General features: G+C 35.9%; 1 protein-coding gene across 1 annotated transcript in view; it reads left to right on the forward strand.

Moving 5' to 3' along the window:
- ZRANB1 (zinc finger RANBP2-type containing 1) overlaps window positions 1-17,683 on the forward strand; it is a 75,888-nt gene that overhangs the window by 25,828 nt on the left and 32,377 nt on the right. Inside the window, exon 2 of the mRNA XM_051982674.1 lies at window positions 4,720-5,570. Coding sequence (XP_051838634.1) covers window positions 4,757-5,570 — 814 coding nt within the window. The 5' untranslated portion in view covers window positions 4,720-4,756. The remainder of the gene's footprint in view (window positions 1-4,719; window positions 5,571-17,683) is intronic.

The following is a 17,683-nucleotide window of genomic DNA, read 5'->3' on the forward strand; positions in this document are numbered from 1 at the left end:
ATAAGTGTCCATTTTCTAAGAGTTTGGCTACGAGAGATACCGAAAGAGATGGAGGATAATATTGAGAGATACTAAGGGGAGTTTTTGAAGATTGGGAAGATCTAGCCTTGTAGGCAACAGGGGAGAAGCTAATAGATAGTGATAGAAGACTAGGTAGAGGGAATTATCTAGGACAAGTTTCATTGAATTAAGTCTTGTGCCTAGGTTTTTTCTTATAGTGATTTTTATTTCATTTGAAGAATATTTGGTAACTCAGCCACATACTAAAGCCAAGTTATATTTCTTGTACAAGAGAATTTGTCCTGTTGTTTTAATTCTAGATTCACTCAGGTGAATTTATACATTAATTTGGAATGAAAGTGATAAAGTATTATTAATGTACAATTTTATCTTAATTTCATAACGACACTGGTGAGATTTATTTTTCTTTTTCTTATATTAAGTGATCTGGAGAAAAGTGTCTTGAGTATTACATTTCCTCTTAGTAAATGCAAAATCACATGCTTGAACAAATATTTCTTTTTGAAACATTATTATTACTATGGGTATTCATAGATGTAATTTGAATTTCATAAGCAATCCCATTGCTTATGTTCTGCAGTAAGTTTTTTACCCCCAAATCCTAATTCATTTTCTTTTCTGACAAAGTTATTATATGTTATGTGGTGGTATCATTTTTTGCTTAAAACTTTTTAAGACTAGTTGTCTTCTGATCCCTACCTTAGGGAAGACTCCTTACTTCTCTGTCTCAGTTTCTTCATCTGTGATATGAGAGGAAGTGGACTAGCTAGCCTCTGAGGTCTCTTCGTAGCGCCTTAAAAATGGTTACGTTAGAGAGTCTGACTGGGCAGCGCTTAAGCCTGTATGATAATGTACCGGCTCTATGGCCGCAAGCCAGCTTAGATGCTTATTACTTTTTGGGTATCCGGTTATCTGAATATCAGTTTACCATTAGAATCAGAAAAATTGAGTAGCTGCTGAATTGTGAAATTCCTCATAGCAAAGCTGGGTTTGGACTTTGCCACATTTGGCTCATTCTGCCTTTCCAGGCTGATTGCATGCTGCTGCCAAACTGCATTGTTGGACTCCATATATAACATTCCATCTCTCACCTCTTCATGCCTAAAATGCTCCACTTCCTCTTTTCTTTCTCTGGGACTCGGGAAAATTTCACCTTTTTCAAAAGGTCTTCTGGTTGCCCCAGTTGCTTTGGCAAATTCTTTTCTACATAAGCCATTTCTGTTTATCTCAGAACATATTAAAATGTTCCCTTCCCTGCCAGACTGAACTCCAAGAGGAGGAGGATTGTGTTTGTATCCCTAGTGGTACCTGTGTAGAAGGCCTGGCAATAAAGGATGGCAGATTACTTCTCTGATGAAGGCATATCAACCTTCAATTTTATCACTGTTGGTTCTATATGTTGTTTTGACTATATGTACGGCCAAATGAAAGAAACTTAACACTTAAGTTATTATGATAACTTCTTGAATTATCTTTCACCAACTGGCTGGGTCATCCCTGGTATGTGATTTCCCAAATATTCACAAAATTTCCTTAATTATAAGATGATAGTATGAAACTGGTTTATTTCTTTTGTAGCTCTTGCTATCTTGTTCTGGCACCTGGCTCAGTTAATTCTGTGATGTACTTTTATTGGAATTCTCTGTAATAAAGTTTGAATTCATTCCCAGTCAATATAATTTTGGGCTATCTTTATTCACTCTGTTTATTTTTTTCTCCTCCATTAATGCAGATAATCAGTTGACCTGTTGGTCACTAGTCTTATTAATATTGGCTATAATCCCAAATCCTTCCTATAAATAGATAGAATACTGAATTTAAAGACATTGGCATATTTTAATTTTAGTGGCTCACTATTAAGTAAGAAGAAGTTAATAGATTCAATCTTTAAAAATGTGGTAAAAGGAAAACTTTTAAAATAAATTTAGGTCCACTTGAAAATTTCAGTTCAAACTCAGCTCCAGTTCTCTTGGTAGAAATATTTCTTCAGAGTCCAGAATCATGTAGGGTCTTTGTAGTGTCTTCTTGAGAAAATCAGATTCTGTACCACTTGAAGATGTAATCTTGTCTCTGTTAGAAAAAAAGTAAGATTTATAAATCAAATCAACGAACAAATTGAAAACTATCAGTTTGAGTATTAAAAAACTTGAGTAGCTATCTTAAATATATTCTTGTTGGTTTTGAAGCAATTTTTTTAATTAATTTTTTTCTCAAGTATATATAAAAACAATTTTTAACATTTTCTTTTTAAAATTTGAGTTCCATGTTTTCTTTCCCTCCCTCCCTACTCTTCTTCTTGTAAAGATAGGCAATTTGATCTAAATAATGCATGTGTAGTCAGAAGCAGTCTTTTTAATAGTATATATTTGGGAAGTGGAAACCTAGGAAAAGGCACTGACACTCCCATAGTAAATTCTGATTAATACACAAGAAAGAAAAGTCAGGAAGGAATCCATGTTTCTCTGCATGTCTCTTAACTCTAGCTGCCTACCCAGACATAAACTGGTGACAGGAGAGGTGACTCTAGGCAAGGATTTAAGGAACTAGATCTCAGATAGGATCATAGAGTAAAAACTATCATCTTTTCCAACCCTTTTCTTTTACTGAGTAAGTAGGAAGAAAGGTTGTATTGGATGGCTAGTGTATAACTTCAGACTGTCATTGCATAGCTGAAAAAGGAAATTATATGCATTGTTTCTTTAGTTTTTTGAAACAGCTTTGTGAGCTATAGGGTAAAGTTAGTACTATCCTCATCCTGTTTTATGGATGTGGAAACAACTGAGGCACGTGATAAATGATTTGACTAAGTCATATGAAAGGTAAGTGGGAATCTGAATCAAAGTCCTTTGACTTAAAACTTACTATTTTTTTTCCATTACAAGAATAGTTGTCACTCTCTGTAAAAATTAAGGTTTTTCTTTGTTGTGATCTATTTTTTTTTTTTTAAGGATGATTCCTTTATTCATTTGTTCAAGTATGTATGATTTTAGAGGTGTTGGAAATTTTCTATTGTGATATCTTATAACTACTTTGCAACTTAGTAGAGTTTCTGTATTTTAAATGTTTACTTCATCTTCTTTGACCAACATGATGAATGGGTCTTTTCTGATTTATCTAAATTAGTTCTTGGACATAGGGCCCTTATTGTGAAGCATTTCTAGCTTGACAGCACCTGTTAGAGTCTGTATTCCCCTTTGAGAACCTTGGATCTTCCCTAGGTCAGTAGTACCAGAGTAGAACTTTAGTAAATTGAATTTTTAAAAAAAGTATACTTAGAATTACATGGACTTACAACTGTTTGTAGTGGTTATCAGTAATCTTAGGAAAGTGCCTTCAGTTTTATTATCCCAGTGAAAGTAATCTCTTTGTGTGCTCAGTAAGTAGTTCAGGTTAGCTTTCAGATATTGAATTTCTTCTTGAGTTTAGGTAGAAAGACAGTGGAGGATTGGGGAGCCCTATCTCAGATTTTACAATTGTATTTAATGAATGACATGATTCTACATTAGCTACATCATTTCACAAATGAGGCTCATCTTTCTGTTTCTAGTCCTTCTAATTGGACAAAATAGTGTATTATATGTGATTTCACATTGTATCCCTTTAGCCAGACTCCTAGATATGTTAGGTGATTTGAAGTGAAGAAATAATAGAATTGACTATATTTTACATTTTGAAGTCTTTAGTGTTTGATATAGAACACACTGAGTAGTGTTTTAATTATTGAGAAAATAGAATCATATGATAGCAGAATCTTTATATAGTACCTCATCTATCTTTCCCCATCTTTTGGCTTAACTGGACTTCCATTTAAGACTTTTTCTTGATCTGAAAAGCTTGTGTGTACATGTATATATCATATATAGTGTGTATATGTGTATGTCATTTATGTAATGTATATGTATGTGTATAAATATTCTCTTTTTGGAATTTACTTTTAATGCCTTTTCTATTTACATAAGAAATGTAGTTTTTAGGAATTTAATGTTTCTAAAAGGAGTTGTAACATCTGTAATTTTTTATTGCTTCATTATGAACTTTAAAGCAGGTATTTTAGGAATGATGCTTTTGAAAGCACTGGAGGAAGAGCAGAATGCAAACTGTTCTTGGAAATAAAGGGAAACAGTCTAGCTGGAGACTAGTGTATTACCTTGCTTCTGACTTGGGAAACTTTTGAAACTGTTGCTTTTTTTTTTTTTTTTTTCAAGAGATGTTACATGTAGGGGAAGACTAGTGAAAATTTGACAATTTTAAGAAAGGTTTTTTGTTTGTTCCTAGGCATTGGTTGGATTTTTATCATCTTTTCCATTCCATAATTTCTATAACATTTAGTGCTTTGGGAAACTCAAAACTGTGTCTTGGTTCAAAACTGTTCTATTTTAGCATATTCTCTTTTAAAGCCATTCCTTTTTAAGTAGTTTCTAGTGAAAATTCCTTTTCTATGCGTACTTCTCTCCTTCCTTTCTCTGTACCTGTACATAGTTTTTGAAATAATAACTTTTTTTACATCTGGGGCCAAAACTTTTCCCTAAAGCTAACCTAATAAAATAAAATTTCATACCGAAATAGGGAGGAGGGTGGTTCATTTGTATAAAAAATTTGATGTTTTCTTGAGATACTTGTAACTTGTCAACGTCTTTTCAGAGGTGAAATTGTTTTGTAGTCATTATATTTTAATAACCATATCCTAATTATTTATAGCTTCCTGCCTGACATAATTCACTTCAAGAAGTGCACAATGTCAGAACGTGGAATTAAGTGGGCTTGTGAGTATTGTACGTACGAAAATTGGCCATCTGCAATCAAGTGTACCATGTGTCGTGCCCAAAGACCAAGTGGAACAATTATTACTGAAGATCCATTTAAAAGCGGTTCGAGTGATGTTGGTAGAGACTGGGATCCTTCTGTTACTGAAGGAGGAAGTAGCCCTTTGATATGTCCAGATTCCAGTGCAAGACCAAGAGTTAAGTCTTCATACACTGTGGAAAATGCTAACAAATGGTCATGCCATATGTGCACGTATTTGAACTGGCCGAGAGCAATCAGATGTACCCAATGCTTGTCCCAGCGAAGGACCAGGAGTCCCACAGAATCTCCTCAGTCCTCAGGATCAGGTTCAAGGCCAGCCCCTTTTTCAGTTGATCCTTGCGAGGAGTACAATGATAGAAATAAACTGAACACAAGGACCCAGCATTGGACTTGTTCTGTTTGCACATATGAAAACTGGGCCAAGGCTAGGAAGTGTGTTGTTTGTGATCATCCCAGACCTAACAACATTGAAGCTATAGAACTGGCAGAGACAGAAGAGGCTTCTTCCCTAATCAATGAACAAGACCGAACTCGGTGGAGAGGAAGCTGCAGTGGGGGAAATAGCCAGAGAAGATCTCCTCCTACACCTCAGCGGGACTCTGAGATGAACATGGATTTTCAGAGAATTGAATTAGCTGGTGCTGTTGGCAGCAAAGAGGAGCTTGAAGTAGACTTCAAAAAGCTAAAGCAAATTAAAAACCGAATGAAAAAGACTGATTGGCTGTTCCTCAATGCTTGTGTGGGTAAGTGCCTGTTTTTGCATTGTTTGCATGGGCAGAGAGAGAATTGGAAAAGGGGATAGGCAGGGAAGGGGAAAGGGAGGGAGGGGGTAGAGAGAAGAGGGACAGAGAAAGGAAGATAGAGGAGGGAGAGAGGTAGGGAGGGAGAAGGAAGGGGAATCAAAACTGACATAGAAGTTTTTCTCTGGGATCAGTTTTCTTCAGCATTCTTATCCTCATTAATAACGTGTATGTGCCATTACATCGTGTGTTCGTTGCCTTCACTAGCATGAATGGACCTGGGTTTCTGAATTTTTCTCTTTTCACATCCCTTTTTCCTCGATATTGCTTTATCATAACTTATTTTTAATTGAATAAATGTCTTTTCCTGTTGAAGTAGATTTTTCAAAAAGGAAAAAAAATTTTTAAAACAAACCAATATCAAATATGTACCTGTGTTCAAAACTGCTATGTTGTTTACTCTAACAAGATGTGACTGTGGAACACCCCAGTTGCAAGTTTGGGAGTGTTTGTAAACAGTCTAAGCATCTTGAGATATGAGAGAAGCTTTAGTCAGACGTTAAAAATAACACAAAAATGTGATTCGGAGATGGTGTCTACATAATGCTGACCTTGAAGATGCTGATGTTAATGTAATAGGAATGTCCTATTGTAAATATTTACAAGCTTGAGGAAACTACATTTTTATGGCAATTTGATTCCATAAAGTCAGATTCTGATCTGTGCTTTGTTTTTAGTGTTTTCTTAAGTCATATATTGGTCCCAACTACTAGCACAGATTTGTTAAAGAAAAAAATTATATAAAGCAGTACTTCCTTTATTATTTTCCTTGTGAATTAATTCTTTGTGATGAAATCTCACAGCAAATACTTGAGTCTTATGAGTCTTCTTGGAGTATATAAACATTTGAACTTTATAATGTAAATTGTTTTGATTAGGGACAGCTACTTTGAAATCCTGTGTGTGTGTGTGTGTGTGTGTGTGTGTGTGTGTTTAATTGAGCCTTCATTTATTTTGCATGAAAGATTTAAATTTTTTGGAAATATCAATTCTTTTTTAATACTTAATTTCTTTATTGTTTAATTTGGTGACTATATTTTAAATAAAGGGAAAGATGGAGCTATTTATATATGTTGAGTGTACATAACTACAGACATATTAGGTATTTATATTGTAGCTTTTGACTTGAAAGAATAGCCCTTTGTATGGGATTGGGGTATAAAAAAGAGCTATGGGATTGGGGTATAAAAAAGAGAGCAAGGAGTCCTCCATTTATCTGTTCTTCTCTCTCATGTCGTTGACATGTTTTCTTTGAAACTTGATAAGGTAATACTTCTAGGTAGACTTAAAAATACACTGTTAAAAAAATAAAAAGGATACCTAAAAGAAAAACAAGTGCCCTTTTCTTTTAATCACATACTTTTTATAATAAACTTAATGAATCCTCTTAGTAGTTGCTAGTGATTCTTGCATGCTTTAATACATAAAAGTATCTCTTAATGTGCATATTGACTTACAAATGGAAATTAATTGAGCTGTAGAGCTGGGTTGTGTCCCTGAAACAGAGAAACCAAAAGAAGGGCATTTTTTTGACTGATTCTAGTACCATGTCTGCCTTAAGCATTCTATGGTCAATAGCCTATGTTCTCTTCCCAAGTCCTGTATCAGGCTCTGCTAAGATTGTCTGGCCAGTCTTTGAATCTGTTGAGCCCCTGTTTAAGTATCTGATGTTGAGCTTAATGGCTGATGGGATCTGCTTCTTTAGTGGATTTTGTGGATTGCGGATTTGACTTGTCATTCAGCAGATATTTTTGAGCATCTGCCATAATTATGTGTTCTGAATATCCAAGGAAAAGAACATAGTTCTTATTTAGTTGACACTGATAAGTCTATCCTGGCCTCAAGTTATTATATAGATACATGTCTTAATTCTTTATTTCTGTCATAATTGGCTTAAATAGAGTACCTGCTTAAGTAATCATGGTAGTAAAGAAGTCTGAAATGTATATCAGAAAATCAGTATTAGTTTCTCTTCTTTTACATTGCTTTTGGGCTGGTTGTGTGTGTATGGGGGAGTAACTATTAGAGCTGTTGCTTGCTTTTGAGGCAGAGAGAAGGCACATGCTACATTTGGAGGACACCCGGCTCTTCTGTTTACTACCTTCTTATGTTTTCTTGGGCTGTCATTTCACTTCTTTAGGCTCCAGTTTCCTCATTTATTAGACAGAAACTTATATTATCTATTTCCCTGGTCCAGTGTCTACAAATGTAACAATTTATTGTTTTATACAGCTTGCAAAAAGGAGAGCTGTGGAGCTTATAAATCTGAGACCATGAAAAAAAATTTTGCTACCTTCTTAGCTAGCTAACCAGGAATGAGAGACTCATTTGTCCAAGTACCAACATTTGAGAAAGAGTTCTGGACTGCTATAGATACAAATTTCACATACATGATGTGTCATAGAGAGGTGTGGCTCACATTTGCTTTATGTGTATAGGAGTTTGGGAGGGGAGTATTGTGGGGAGGAAAATGGAAGTACATGTGGTGACTTTCATCAGAGATCCTGTCTTATCAGAAATAATAGAAACCATATGATTATTTAAGAACATTAGAGTTTGAATTTAGGGGTTGAGCAATTTCTTTCCTTTTCACCAAAGAGGTGATATATGATTGTAGACCTCATTTCTCAAATAAGGTGAAAATTTGTATTGAAGGGGGCAAACCAAGCCATCAGGCTGAAGTTGATGACTATTTTGCCTTTGTGGTTAGTGCCCATTTAAAGTTCTAGTAAATCTTTGGATTTTCTACCTGATTGCAACTAAGCTCATAGGAAGATAGTTAGATATTAAATCCCAAATCATATTTCTGTAATATTAACTCCTGATGTATCCCTTTTGAGATGACTGAGTCTTTGAGATCTTTACTTCTTGCAGCTTTATTTCTTTACCAACTCCTATAGCATTGAGTATCTCTATTGAGGTGACATCTTGGCTTATTCTTTCTCTCTTCAGAGTAAGGCAATTTATAGAAGGTATTATCACTTGCAGTTAAAAAGGATAGAGGGCTTTAATATGACCCCAAATGACTAAACATTCCATGAATATTAAGTATTGGTCATAGTCTCACTGCCAATGTTTCACTTCTTTTTATCATACAATCAGACATTTAAACCTTGAATAGTCTGAAAAGCATGTCATTAATGGTATGTATACTTTTTTCCAGATTGCAAAAAATTGTGTTTGTCTTCTATTTGGTTTCCCAGGATTTTTTTCCCCCTCACAATGGGCCTGTGCAAGAGGATCATCTTGTCCACAGAATATCATGTTACTGTGATATTTTTAGCAAAATTAAATTTGATCCTCACCATGTTGAAAGGTGGGGTTCTTAATCCTACGGCCTGTGAGTTTAAAAAGTTTTTTTGGCTAACTATCTTATTATATGATTGGTTTCTGTTATCATCTTAGGTTCTCTGTTTTGTGAATCTAAAGATGTGATTCTGAGAAGCAGTCCATGGGCTTTATTGGATTGTCAAAGAGGTGCTGGACACACAAAAGGTTAACAGAAATTCTGTCCTAAAGAGATGTTAATAGTGGTTTCGTTTTATATTTAGGACAGTTGATGAGTAGACAGGATTGTTATTCCCTTGGAGACTATTCTTTGTACTTTGTAAGTAGAGATGGGAAGGTCAGAGATGGGTATTGAGGAACCATTGGGAAGCTGTTCTGTGCAGCGGTTCTCTCCCATGCTGCTCAGCAGTGTGCTTTAAGCTTATGGCTCCAGGTGATACTGTACAGCTGTCCGGTGAGCTTGGGGCTGCCGCCATATGGGATTGTTGCTTATTGGGTTCTGTCAGTTGTTCTGCTCTTGGTGCTTTATTGACCGTGTGCCTTCTATGCTTGGTTTGCTCTGTACCATTCTCTATTTGGCTCACTAGCATGTGTATGCTTCCTGTTGTCATTGGAACACATTAAATTGGACTTATCTACTGAAATTGTTCACTTGGCGAGTAACTCTTTAGCATCCATATCCATGTTCTCTGTTATCTTTTTGAATGTTAATCAGAGCTTCGATTTATCAATAAACTTTATAACTACCTAGTGTGTATCAGGGGCTGTGTTCAGCCATGGGATACAAAAAAGAAAGTTCCTGCCTTCATGGTTTATAATCTAGTGGGGGAGACAACTTGCAAGATAACTTGCAAGCAAATTAAATATATTCAAAGCAAGCTATAACTACGATAGATAGGAGGTAATGAACAGAAGGATGGCTCTTGAATGAAGAGAGATTAGGACTGTCTTGCTATGTAGAAGGTAGAATTTTTAATTGGGTGTTAAAGAAAGACAGAGGGAGGTCAGTATGTGTAAAGGGAGGAGGCAGTGTTCCAGGCATGGGACACAACCAGAGTGAGTTTCTGTAGCCAAGAAATGGAGGGTCTTGTTGATGGACCAGCCAGGAGGCCGGGTCATGGGATCCAAGATTACATAGTGGGGGAATGTGGTGTAAGAAGACTGGAAAGGAAGAAGGAGGCTGTTATAAAGGGCTTTGAATACCAAACTCAGCATTTTGTATTTGATCTTACAGGCAATAGGAAGCCCCTGAAGTTTGTTGAATAAAATCTGTAAAATGAACTAGAAGTGGAATGGCAAATAGTTTTTGCCAGAAAAAATCCCAGATGGGATCACAAAGAGTCTAACATAACTAAAAAACAACTAAATGTAGTGGTGATGAAATTATTCCCCAAAACTTAGATGGCTGGGGCAAGCTTAATAAGTGGTGGTGGTTTAAGAAAAAAGTTGTACAAATCACAGTGCTATTAAGGCACCTGGCTTTATTTGCTGCTTCTAGACTAAATTGCTGAAAGACACAGCATAACGGATTGGCTAAACTCCTTCTTGAGTTGATAAAATATCTTTTTTTTTTTAAATACTATTAAAGCTTTTTATTTACAAAGCATATGCATAGTAATTTTTCAACATTGACTCTTGAAAAACTTTTTGCTCCAAATTTTCCCTTCCTTCCCCCCACTCCCTCCCCTAGCTGGCAAATAGTCCAATACATGTTAAATATGTTGAAATACATGTTAAATCCAATATATGTATATATTTATATAGTTATCTTGCTGCACAAGAAAAATTAGATCAAGAAGGAAGAAAAAAACTGAGAAAAAACAAAATGCAAGCAAATAACAGAGAGTGTGAGAATGCTATGTTGTGGTCCACACTCAGTTCCAACTGCTCTCTTCATCACTGAACAAATGGCACTGGTTTGAATCATCTCATTGTCGAAATGGGCCACATCCATCAGAATTGATCGTTGTATAGTCTTATTGCTGTGTACAATGATCTTCTGGTTCTGCTCATTTAACTTAGCATCAGTTCATGTAAACCTCTCCAGGCTTCTCTGAAATCATCCTGCTGGTCATTTCTTACAGAACAATAATATTCCATAATCATATACCATCATTGATTCAGCCATTCCCCAACTGATTCCAGTTTCTAGTCACTACAAAGAGGGCTGCCACAAACATTTTTTGCACACATGGATCCCTTTCCCTCCTTTAAGATCTCTTTGGGATAGAAGCCCAGTAGAAACACTGCTGGATCAAAGAGTATGCACAGTTTGATAACTTTTTGAGCATAGTTCCAAACTGCTTTCCAGAATAGTTGGATCTGTTCACAGTTCCACCAACAATGTATGTGTCCCCAGTTTTCCCACATCCCCTCCAACATTTGTCATTATCGGTTCCTGTCATCTTAGCCAATTTGACAGGTGTGTAGTCTATTTCAGAGTTGTCTTAATTTGCATTTCTCTGATCAATAGTGATTTGAAGCACCTTTTCATATGAGTAGAAATAGTTTCAGTTTCTTCATCTGAAAATTGCCTGTTCATATTCTTTGACCATTTATCAATTGGAGAATCACTTGAACTATTATAAATTTGAGTCAGTTCTCTGTATATTTTAGAAATGAGACCTTTAAGGCTGATTAAATATCAACCAAATTGTTATCATCGTGAAAAAGAGGAAAAGAACCTGTGCCTTCTGTTTAGGCATTATTTGCTTGTTTTCTTAATTCAATTAGATTTTTCTCTTTAAATACAATGAATTGCTCAGTTGAGATAGCAGGATTGTTAGAGAGATATATCTAAGTAGGAAAAAAGCACGCAAAAAAAGAAGCAAAGAATGAGTGTAATTAGTGAGTTGCATATATCTTCCAGGATTCATTTCATCCGTGGTGTTTTGAAAGTAGTAGTGATAGGAGCTGGAACTGTGATGTCAGGGGTGTATCAGACTTGTGGATGAGGGAGCTCCTCTACTGATGCAGCTAGACATCACCTCTGTCTCATAATTCTGGAGAGACTCAGAGCTGGGAGGGAAGTGACTTGCCCAGGATCACATGCCTGGTATGTGCCAAGAGGTGAGCCTTGAGCCACCTGGGTCTTGCTGGTCTATACCTTCTGTCTCTCAAAAAAAAAAAAATTAGCACCATTTGAGGGAAGTAAAATTATGTGGTCTATTTAATATGGTTATAAGCCTGTACAATTGGATATCATTTCAAATTGTCATTTAAGTTCATTATTACTTACCATTTGCCTCAGTTATTCCAGTGGGGGCTACACATACGCCAAGGTGGGGGGAAAGAGTGTCTGGCCAAGGGTGGGGTGATGTCTACTTAGGCAGGTGATAGGTCAGCCCCAGGCCTTCCTCCTTAAAGAGAGCATCTTCACCCTCACTCTGTACCACTAGAGGGGCAAATGGCACCCTGAATCAGGGCTGAGAGATGGTTTGGACACCTGGTGAAGTCCCCCTGTGAACTTGGTGTCTCTGTCTTGGGGGGATGGGGAGGGAGGCGATGCTTTAATGCAGTATTTTCTTCTGACTTGATATTTTCTCTCATCACATCCTCAAGTATATTTGCTATTTTCAGAATTTGTCATCTATTCTTGTCTCTATATCTTGGCATTTTGGTATATTAGATCTTAAATTATGAAATTTAGAATATATAGAATATCACCCATAAGAAGCCTTTCTGACTTTTACCCTCTTAATTCTAATGCTTTGCCTCTATTAATTATTTCCTATTTATCCTGTATGTAGCTTGTTGGGTACAGATGGGTTTTGTATGTTGTTTCTCCCATTATATTGGGAGCTCCTTGAGGTCAGAGGTTCTTTTAGGAACCTCCTTTTTTTTTTTTTTTTTTTTTTTTTGTATCATCAGTGCTTAGCACAATGCCTGACAAGGTAGGGGCTTATTATTTTTTTTGATTGATATAGAAAATTTTTAATGTTCCTTAAAAATTCTCTTTAATTATATTCATGAGTGAAAACCTTGGAGTTCTGGCTTTTCTTTTAGTCACTTGTACCTGTTATAACTTTTGGGGGGATGTGAAAAAACTAGTGATCCAGAGAAAATGTTAATTAATATAACATTCAAACTACATTGACTATACATTATGTGTAAGTTGACTTTGTACTGTCTTAAAAAGTGTTAACTCCAAAAGGCAGTTTTTTCTGGAATAAATCATTGGCAGTGTAACTTCAAAGAAAATCAAACTTTTAGTGTATGGACAGTTTTGTGTATATCTTTCGTCAACTTGACATTGTTACTGTATATTTATATGTATATATATTTACACACACACACACACACACACACACACACAATTTGTGTTGTTTTAGTATTAAGGTTTTTTAAGTTACCCAAACATAATACTACCCTCACATTCTCTGTCTCTCTGTCTTTGTGTCAGTGTTTTTGTGTCTTTCTCTTTCTCTTCAGACACATACACACACACGTTCATATGTGTATATACATACACACATTTTAAAAAGTGAGGAGACTAAAATAAAAATAGGTAATAGTCAACATTTATATAGCACTATGGTAACTTCTTTGCCATTATTACTCATTTGATATCTTCATAACTGTGGAAGAGAAGCTATTATGTTATATTATATTATGTTACTATTTTACAGATGAGGAAACCAAAGTTAACAGGTTAACTGCTTTGTCTCAGGTTGTACAGCTAGAAAGTACATGAGGCTAAATTTGAACTCAAGCTTTTCTTCCTTCAGGCCCAATGCTGTATTTACTGTAAAATATCATAAACACCTCCTTCTTTTCCTAGAGATAAGGTTTACTACTTCTGATAACTCTGCCTAAAGGTATATATTCCATTGAACATTTTTTTCTTACTTGTTTTTTTATTACAGCATTATAAAAACAACATTTCTCTGGGTGTATGTCGCATCTGATTTGGAAAAACACCTGGCACCACAAATGGTTTTTATATCTGTGCTAAAAGTCTTCAATAAACCATCTGTGAGGGACCCATATATGTTTTGGTTTTTCATTCTTTCATGATTATTTAATTATCAAAGCTTTTGGTATGTAGTTTCCCAGTTAAACTAAGGGGAAAATGAATCTCTAGAAGTCATCCTGCCCTCCTTAAGGTTTCATTGACATTGGCAGCAGAAGTAGGATCCTCTTTTTAAAGTTTTCCTTTAAGGCTGCAATGGTGGGCCAGGTTTGCTGTTAATAATGGACTAGTCTTGCTGTAGGAAGTGATGGAAGTAGACACATAACTTCCGAAAGTCACAAACTTGGCTCAGTAGTCTTTAGGACTGAGTTTTTAGTTTGTGGACTAGACTGGGACTTGGATGTAGACTTTTGAAAGATTTTTTTTTTTAAGGTTAAATTCTAATCTGTCTTAAAATCATCTTTTTTTGTGTGTCTCTCTTAACAGCTCACACCCGCTTCCTCCATGAAACAATTTCATTGGTGATCTCTTCAGATCAGATCTTTTGCCAAAGAACTTTTGGGAGGAGAAAGTTTACTTGATGGATATTCTAGTATTCTTTTTTTTTTTTAATTATTATTTTAAAAAGCAAACAATAAGAAAAACAGAAAAATGGAAAAGAAATACAAAACAAAAGAGAACATTGTCATGTGCCCAGTAGAACATCAGGGAAGATTCAAAATATGTAACAAATTATCAGATCAAGAAAGTATATATATTAGTAGAAGAAATTTTATTGATGGATGTCCGTTTTTTCTTTGTTTCCTTGTAAATTGTTCCTTAGTTCTCTGCGCCTTGTTTACTTTATTTTTTTCTTTCCTTTCCTTTGCTTACCACCCCCAAGCAAACTATAGTTAAGAAAAGATATATTTATGTATACATATGTAAATATACATCTCCTCCCCCCTCCCCACATATCTGCCGGCTGCTTTAATTCTGCTCCTGTCTTACTATTATTTAACCTCTCCCCACCCATGGATTCCTCCCATGTTGTCTTCTCACACCCTTTGCTTTCCCATCCATCCATCCCTTTCTTCCTCCCTCCCTCCTTATTTCTTTGTAGATTTTGGAGGATGCTATAATCCTTCATTGTATATGTGTAGTAGATTTTGAGAACTATGAGCCCTCCTCCTCCTTTAATGTTTCTATATCTATTCTTCCTTTGCACCTCATTTATATAACAGTTAACTATTTTGATCTTAACTCTGCCTCTTTCTTTTAAGTTACCTTGTTGTTGTGAATCTTAGACACACAGTATGTATTTCTTATGTTTTTAAAAAAAAAACAGCCATAAACCATTTGTCCATGTTGAGTTCCTTGATACTTGATCTTTGATATTGGCTTTTATATGTTAAATTTTCTATTGAGTTCAGATTTGGTTGATAGAAAGTCCTGAAAATCTGCAAGTTTGTTAAATGTCCATTTTTTCCATTCAAAATTATGGATAATTTTGCTGGATATGATATTTTTGGTGGCAGCCCTAGTTCTTTTGATTGTTGTAGATATGACACCAGGATCTGTTGTTTTTTTATTGTAGCTATTGATAAGTCCTATACAATTACTTGTTTCTTGCATAATTTTCTCTTTCATCTGGGCGGTTCAAAATTTGGCAATAATATTCCTGTGTGTTTTCCCAAAGTATCTTGTTGAGGTGTGGTGATGGGTGGATTTTTTTTTTTTTTTCTATTTCTACTTTCCCCTCTTGTTCTTTTATTCCAGGAAAATTTTCTTGGATTATTTCTTGCATTATTGTGTCAAGGTTTGTTTTTGTTTGTTTGTTTGTTTTTGTCACAACTTTTAGGCAGTTCAATTATTCTTATATTTTCTCTTCTTGATCTGTTCTCCAGATCTGTTTTCTTTTCTTATGTTTCACATTCTGTTCTATTTTCTCATTCTTTATATAATTCCTTTCCCCCCCACCCCTTGGTGTCTCATAGCTTCACTGATTTCCCCTTGCCCAATTCTAATTTTCAAAGAATTATTTTCATCTTTGAGACTCTGTATTTCCTTTTCTAGTTGGTTAACTTTTTCATAATCTTTTTCTTGGGTGGTTTTTACTTCATTTATTTATTTTTGGTTTTTCATCACTCTCTCTCATTTGATCTTTAATTTCTTTTTTGAGCTTTTAGAAATTCTCTCTGGGCAGAGAGCCATTTCACATTACTCTTTGGGGGTAGAACCTTTTTTTACTTAAGTGTCTTCCTCTGAAGATGTACCCTCATCTTCCCTGTTCCCGAAGTAAGTTTCTATGATGGGGTTCGTTCTTTGCTGGCTTATTTTTTTAAATAAGAGGTATTAGTGTAAACACTTGTAATGGTAGGGTGGGAGATGATACCTCAAGCTTCCCTTCAGCTCTCCCCTCTTACCAGGAACCCCAAAACAAGAGCTTCCTCTTCTATCAAGTGCCCACAGCTAGCAGCATCCCTGCTTCTTTTTTCCCCACACACTCCAGATGTGCTGGTTCCTTCTTTCCCAGGGCCTCTGCAGCACAGCTGGGCCGGTGTTCCTAATCAGGCCAGTTCCCCTCAGTCTCTGGGGACTCTGACTACACAAACAACCTGAGAGATGAAAGTTTCTGTGGTTCTTGCTGAGTCTCCAGCCACACCTAACTCACCCCAAGGCTCTCCATTTGGTGTTTCTGTGGAGTACCCTGGAGGTGTTTGTACATCACTCCGGTTAATCCTGGGCCTTAGGCCCAGATCTTGTTGGGTTGTACCAGGAGGACCCCTGTTCTGCCCCAATCTTCTGGACTTTTCTTCTGCGTTCACCCAGCAGATTTGTTCTGTTTGTGAGGGAAATCAGGAGAGCTTGAAATTTACCAACCTACTCTGCCATCTTCCCAGAATCCTTCTATTCTAGTAGTAATATTTACAGAGGCACTGGATGCCATTTCTAATGACAATCAGAAGATAAAAATGAGTCTACCTAATAATAACTGTTTATTAAGCCATTTCTTTTTGCAAGTCCTAGAAGAGGTGCATTACAGATATGTGAAAATGAAAAACTTCCCTGGCCTTTAGGATCTTGACATTGCCCTTTTGGCTCTTTGTTTAGACGATGGTTTAAGAAGGTTCAGATCCAACACTAAATGAGCTGTATGACCCTAGATGAATCACTTTTCTGTATGTCTCCATTTTCTCATGTGTAAAATGAGCTGGAGAAAGAAATGGCCAACCCACTCCAGTAGCTCTGCCAAGAATCCTCTAAATGGGGCCACAAAGATTTGGGCACGTCTGAAAACCATGAACCATATCAAAAAAAAAAAAAAAAAAAAAGCAAAGGGCAGACTGCTGTATCTTGGAAGTTAGAGGAACTTGGGTTCAGAATCTAAATCTGTCAGTTAATATCTATGTAACCACAGGCAGGTAAGGCATGTCTGAGTCTCCTTTCCTCCACAGAATTCAGAATGAGGCCCTTTGTTTAGATGATCATTAAGAAACCCTTTCTGACTTTTTAGGTTCTGTGCTCGTGGACCTCTGATGACGATGGGTACCTCAGGGAGAAATGGAAGGAACTGAACTTAATTTTTCTCTAACATTGATCATATTTGATTTAGAGGAACAGGAGCATGCATTTCTACTTGTAAATTTTAACATGATAAATAATCCAAATAAATTTGTGACTATGAGAATTTAACTTCACAATCTAGTAAATGAAGTTTTTGCTCAAAAGACAGCAAGACTGTTGTGATAGATACAGTTAATGAAAATATCAGTCATTACTCTTTGGATATGGATTTTGGAAGACACTTCTGTGTTTTAAAGGCATTTTCCCATTTTCCTTTTTTCTCAAATATCCACTTAAATGTTGATGGCCT

The sequence above is a fragment of the Antechinus flavipes genome, chromosome 2 (assembly GCF_016432865.1).
Source record: "Antechinus flavipes isolate AdamAnt ecotype Samford, QLD, Australia chromosome 2, AdamAnt_v2, whole genome shotgun sequence".
Lineage (NCBI taxonomy): Eukaryota > Metazoa > Chordata > Mammalia > Dasyuromorphia > Dasyuridae > Antechinus > Antechinus flavipes.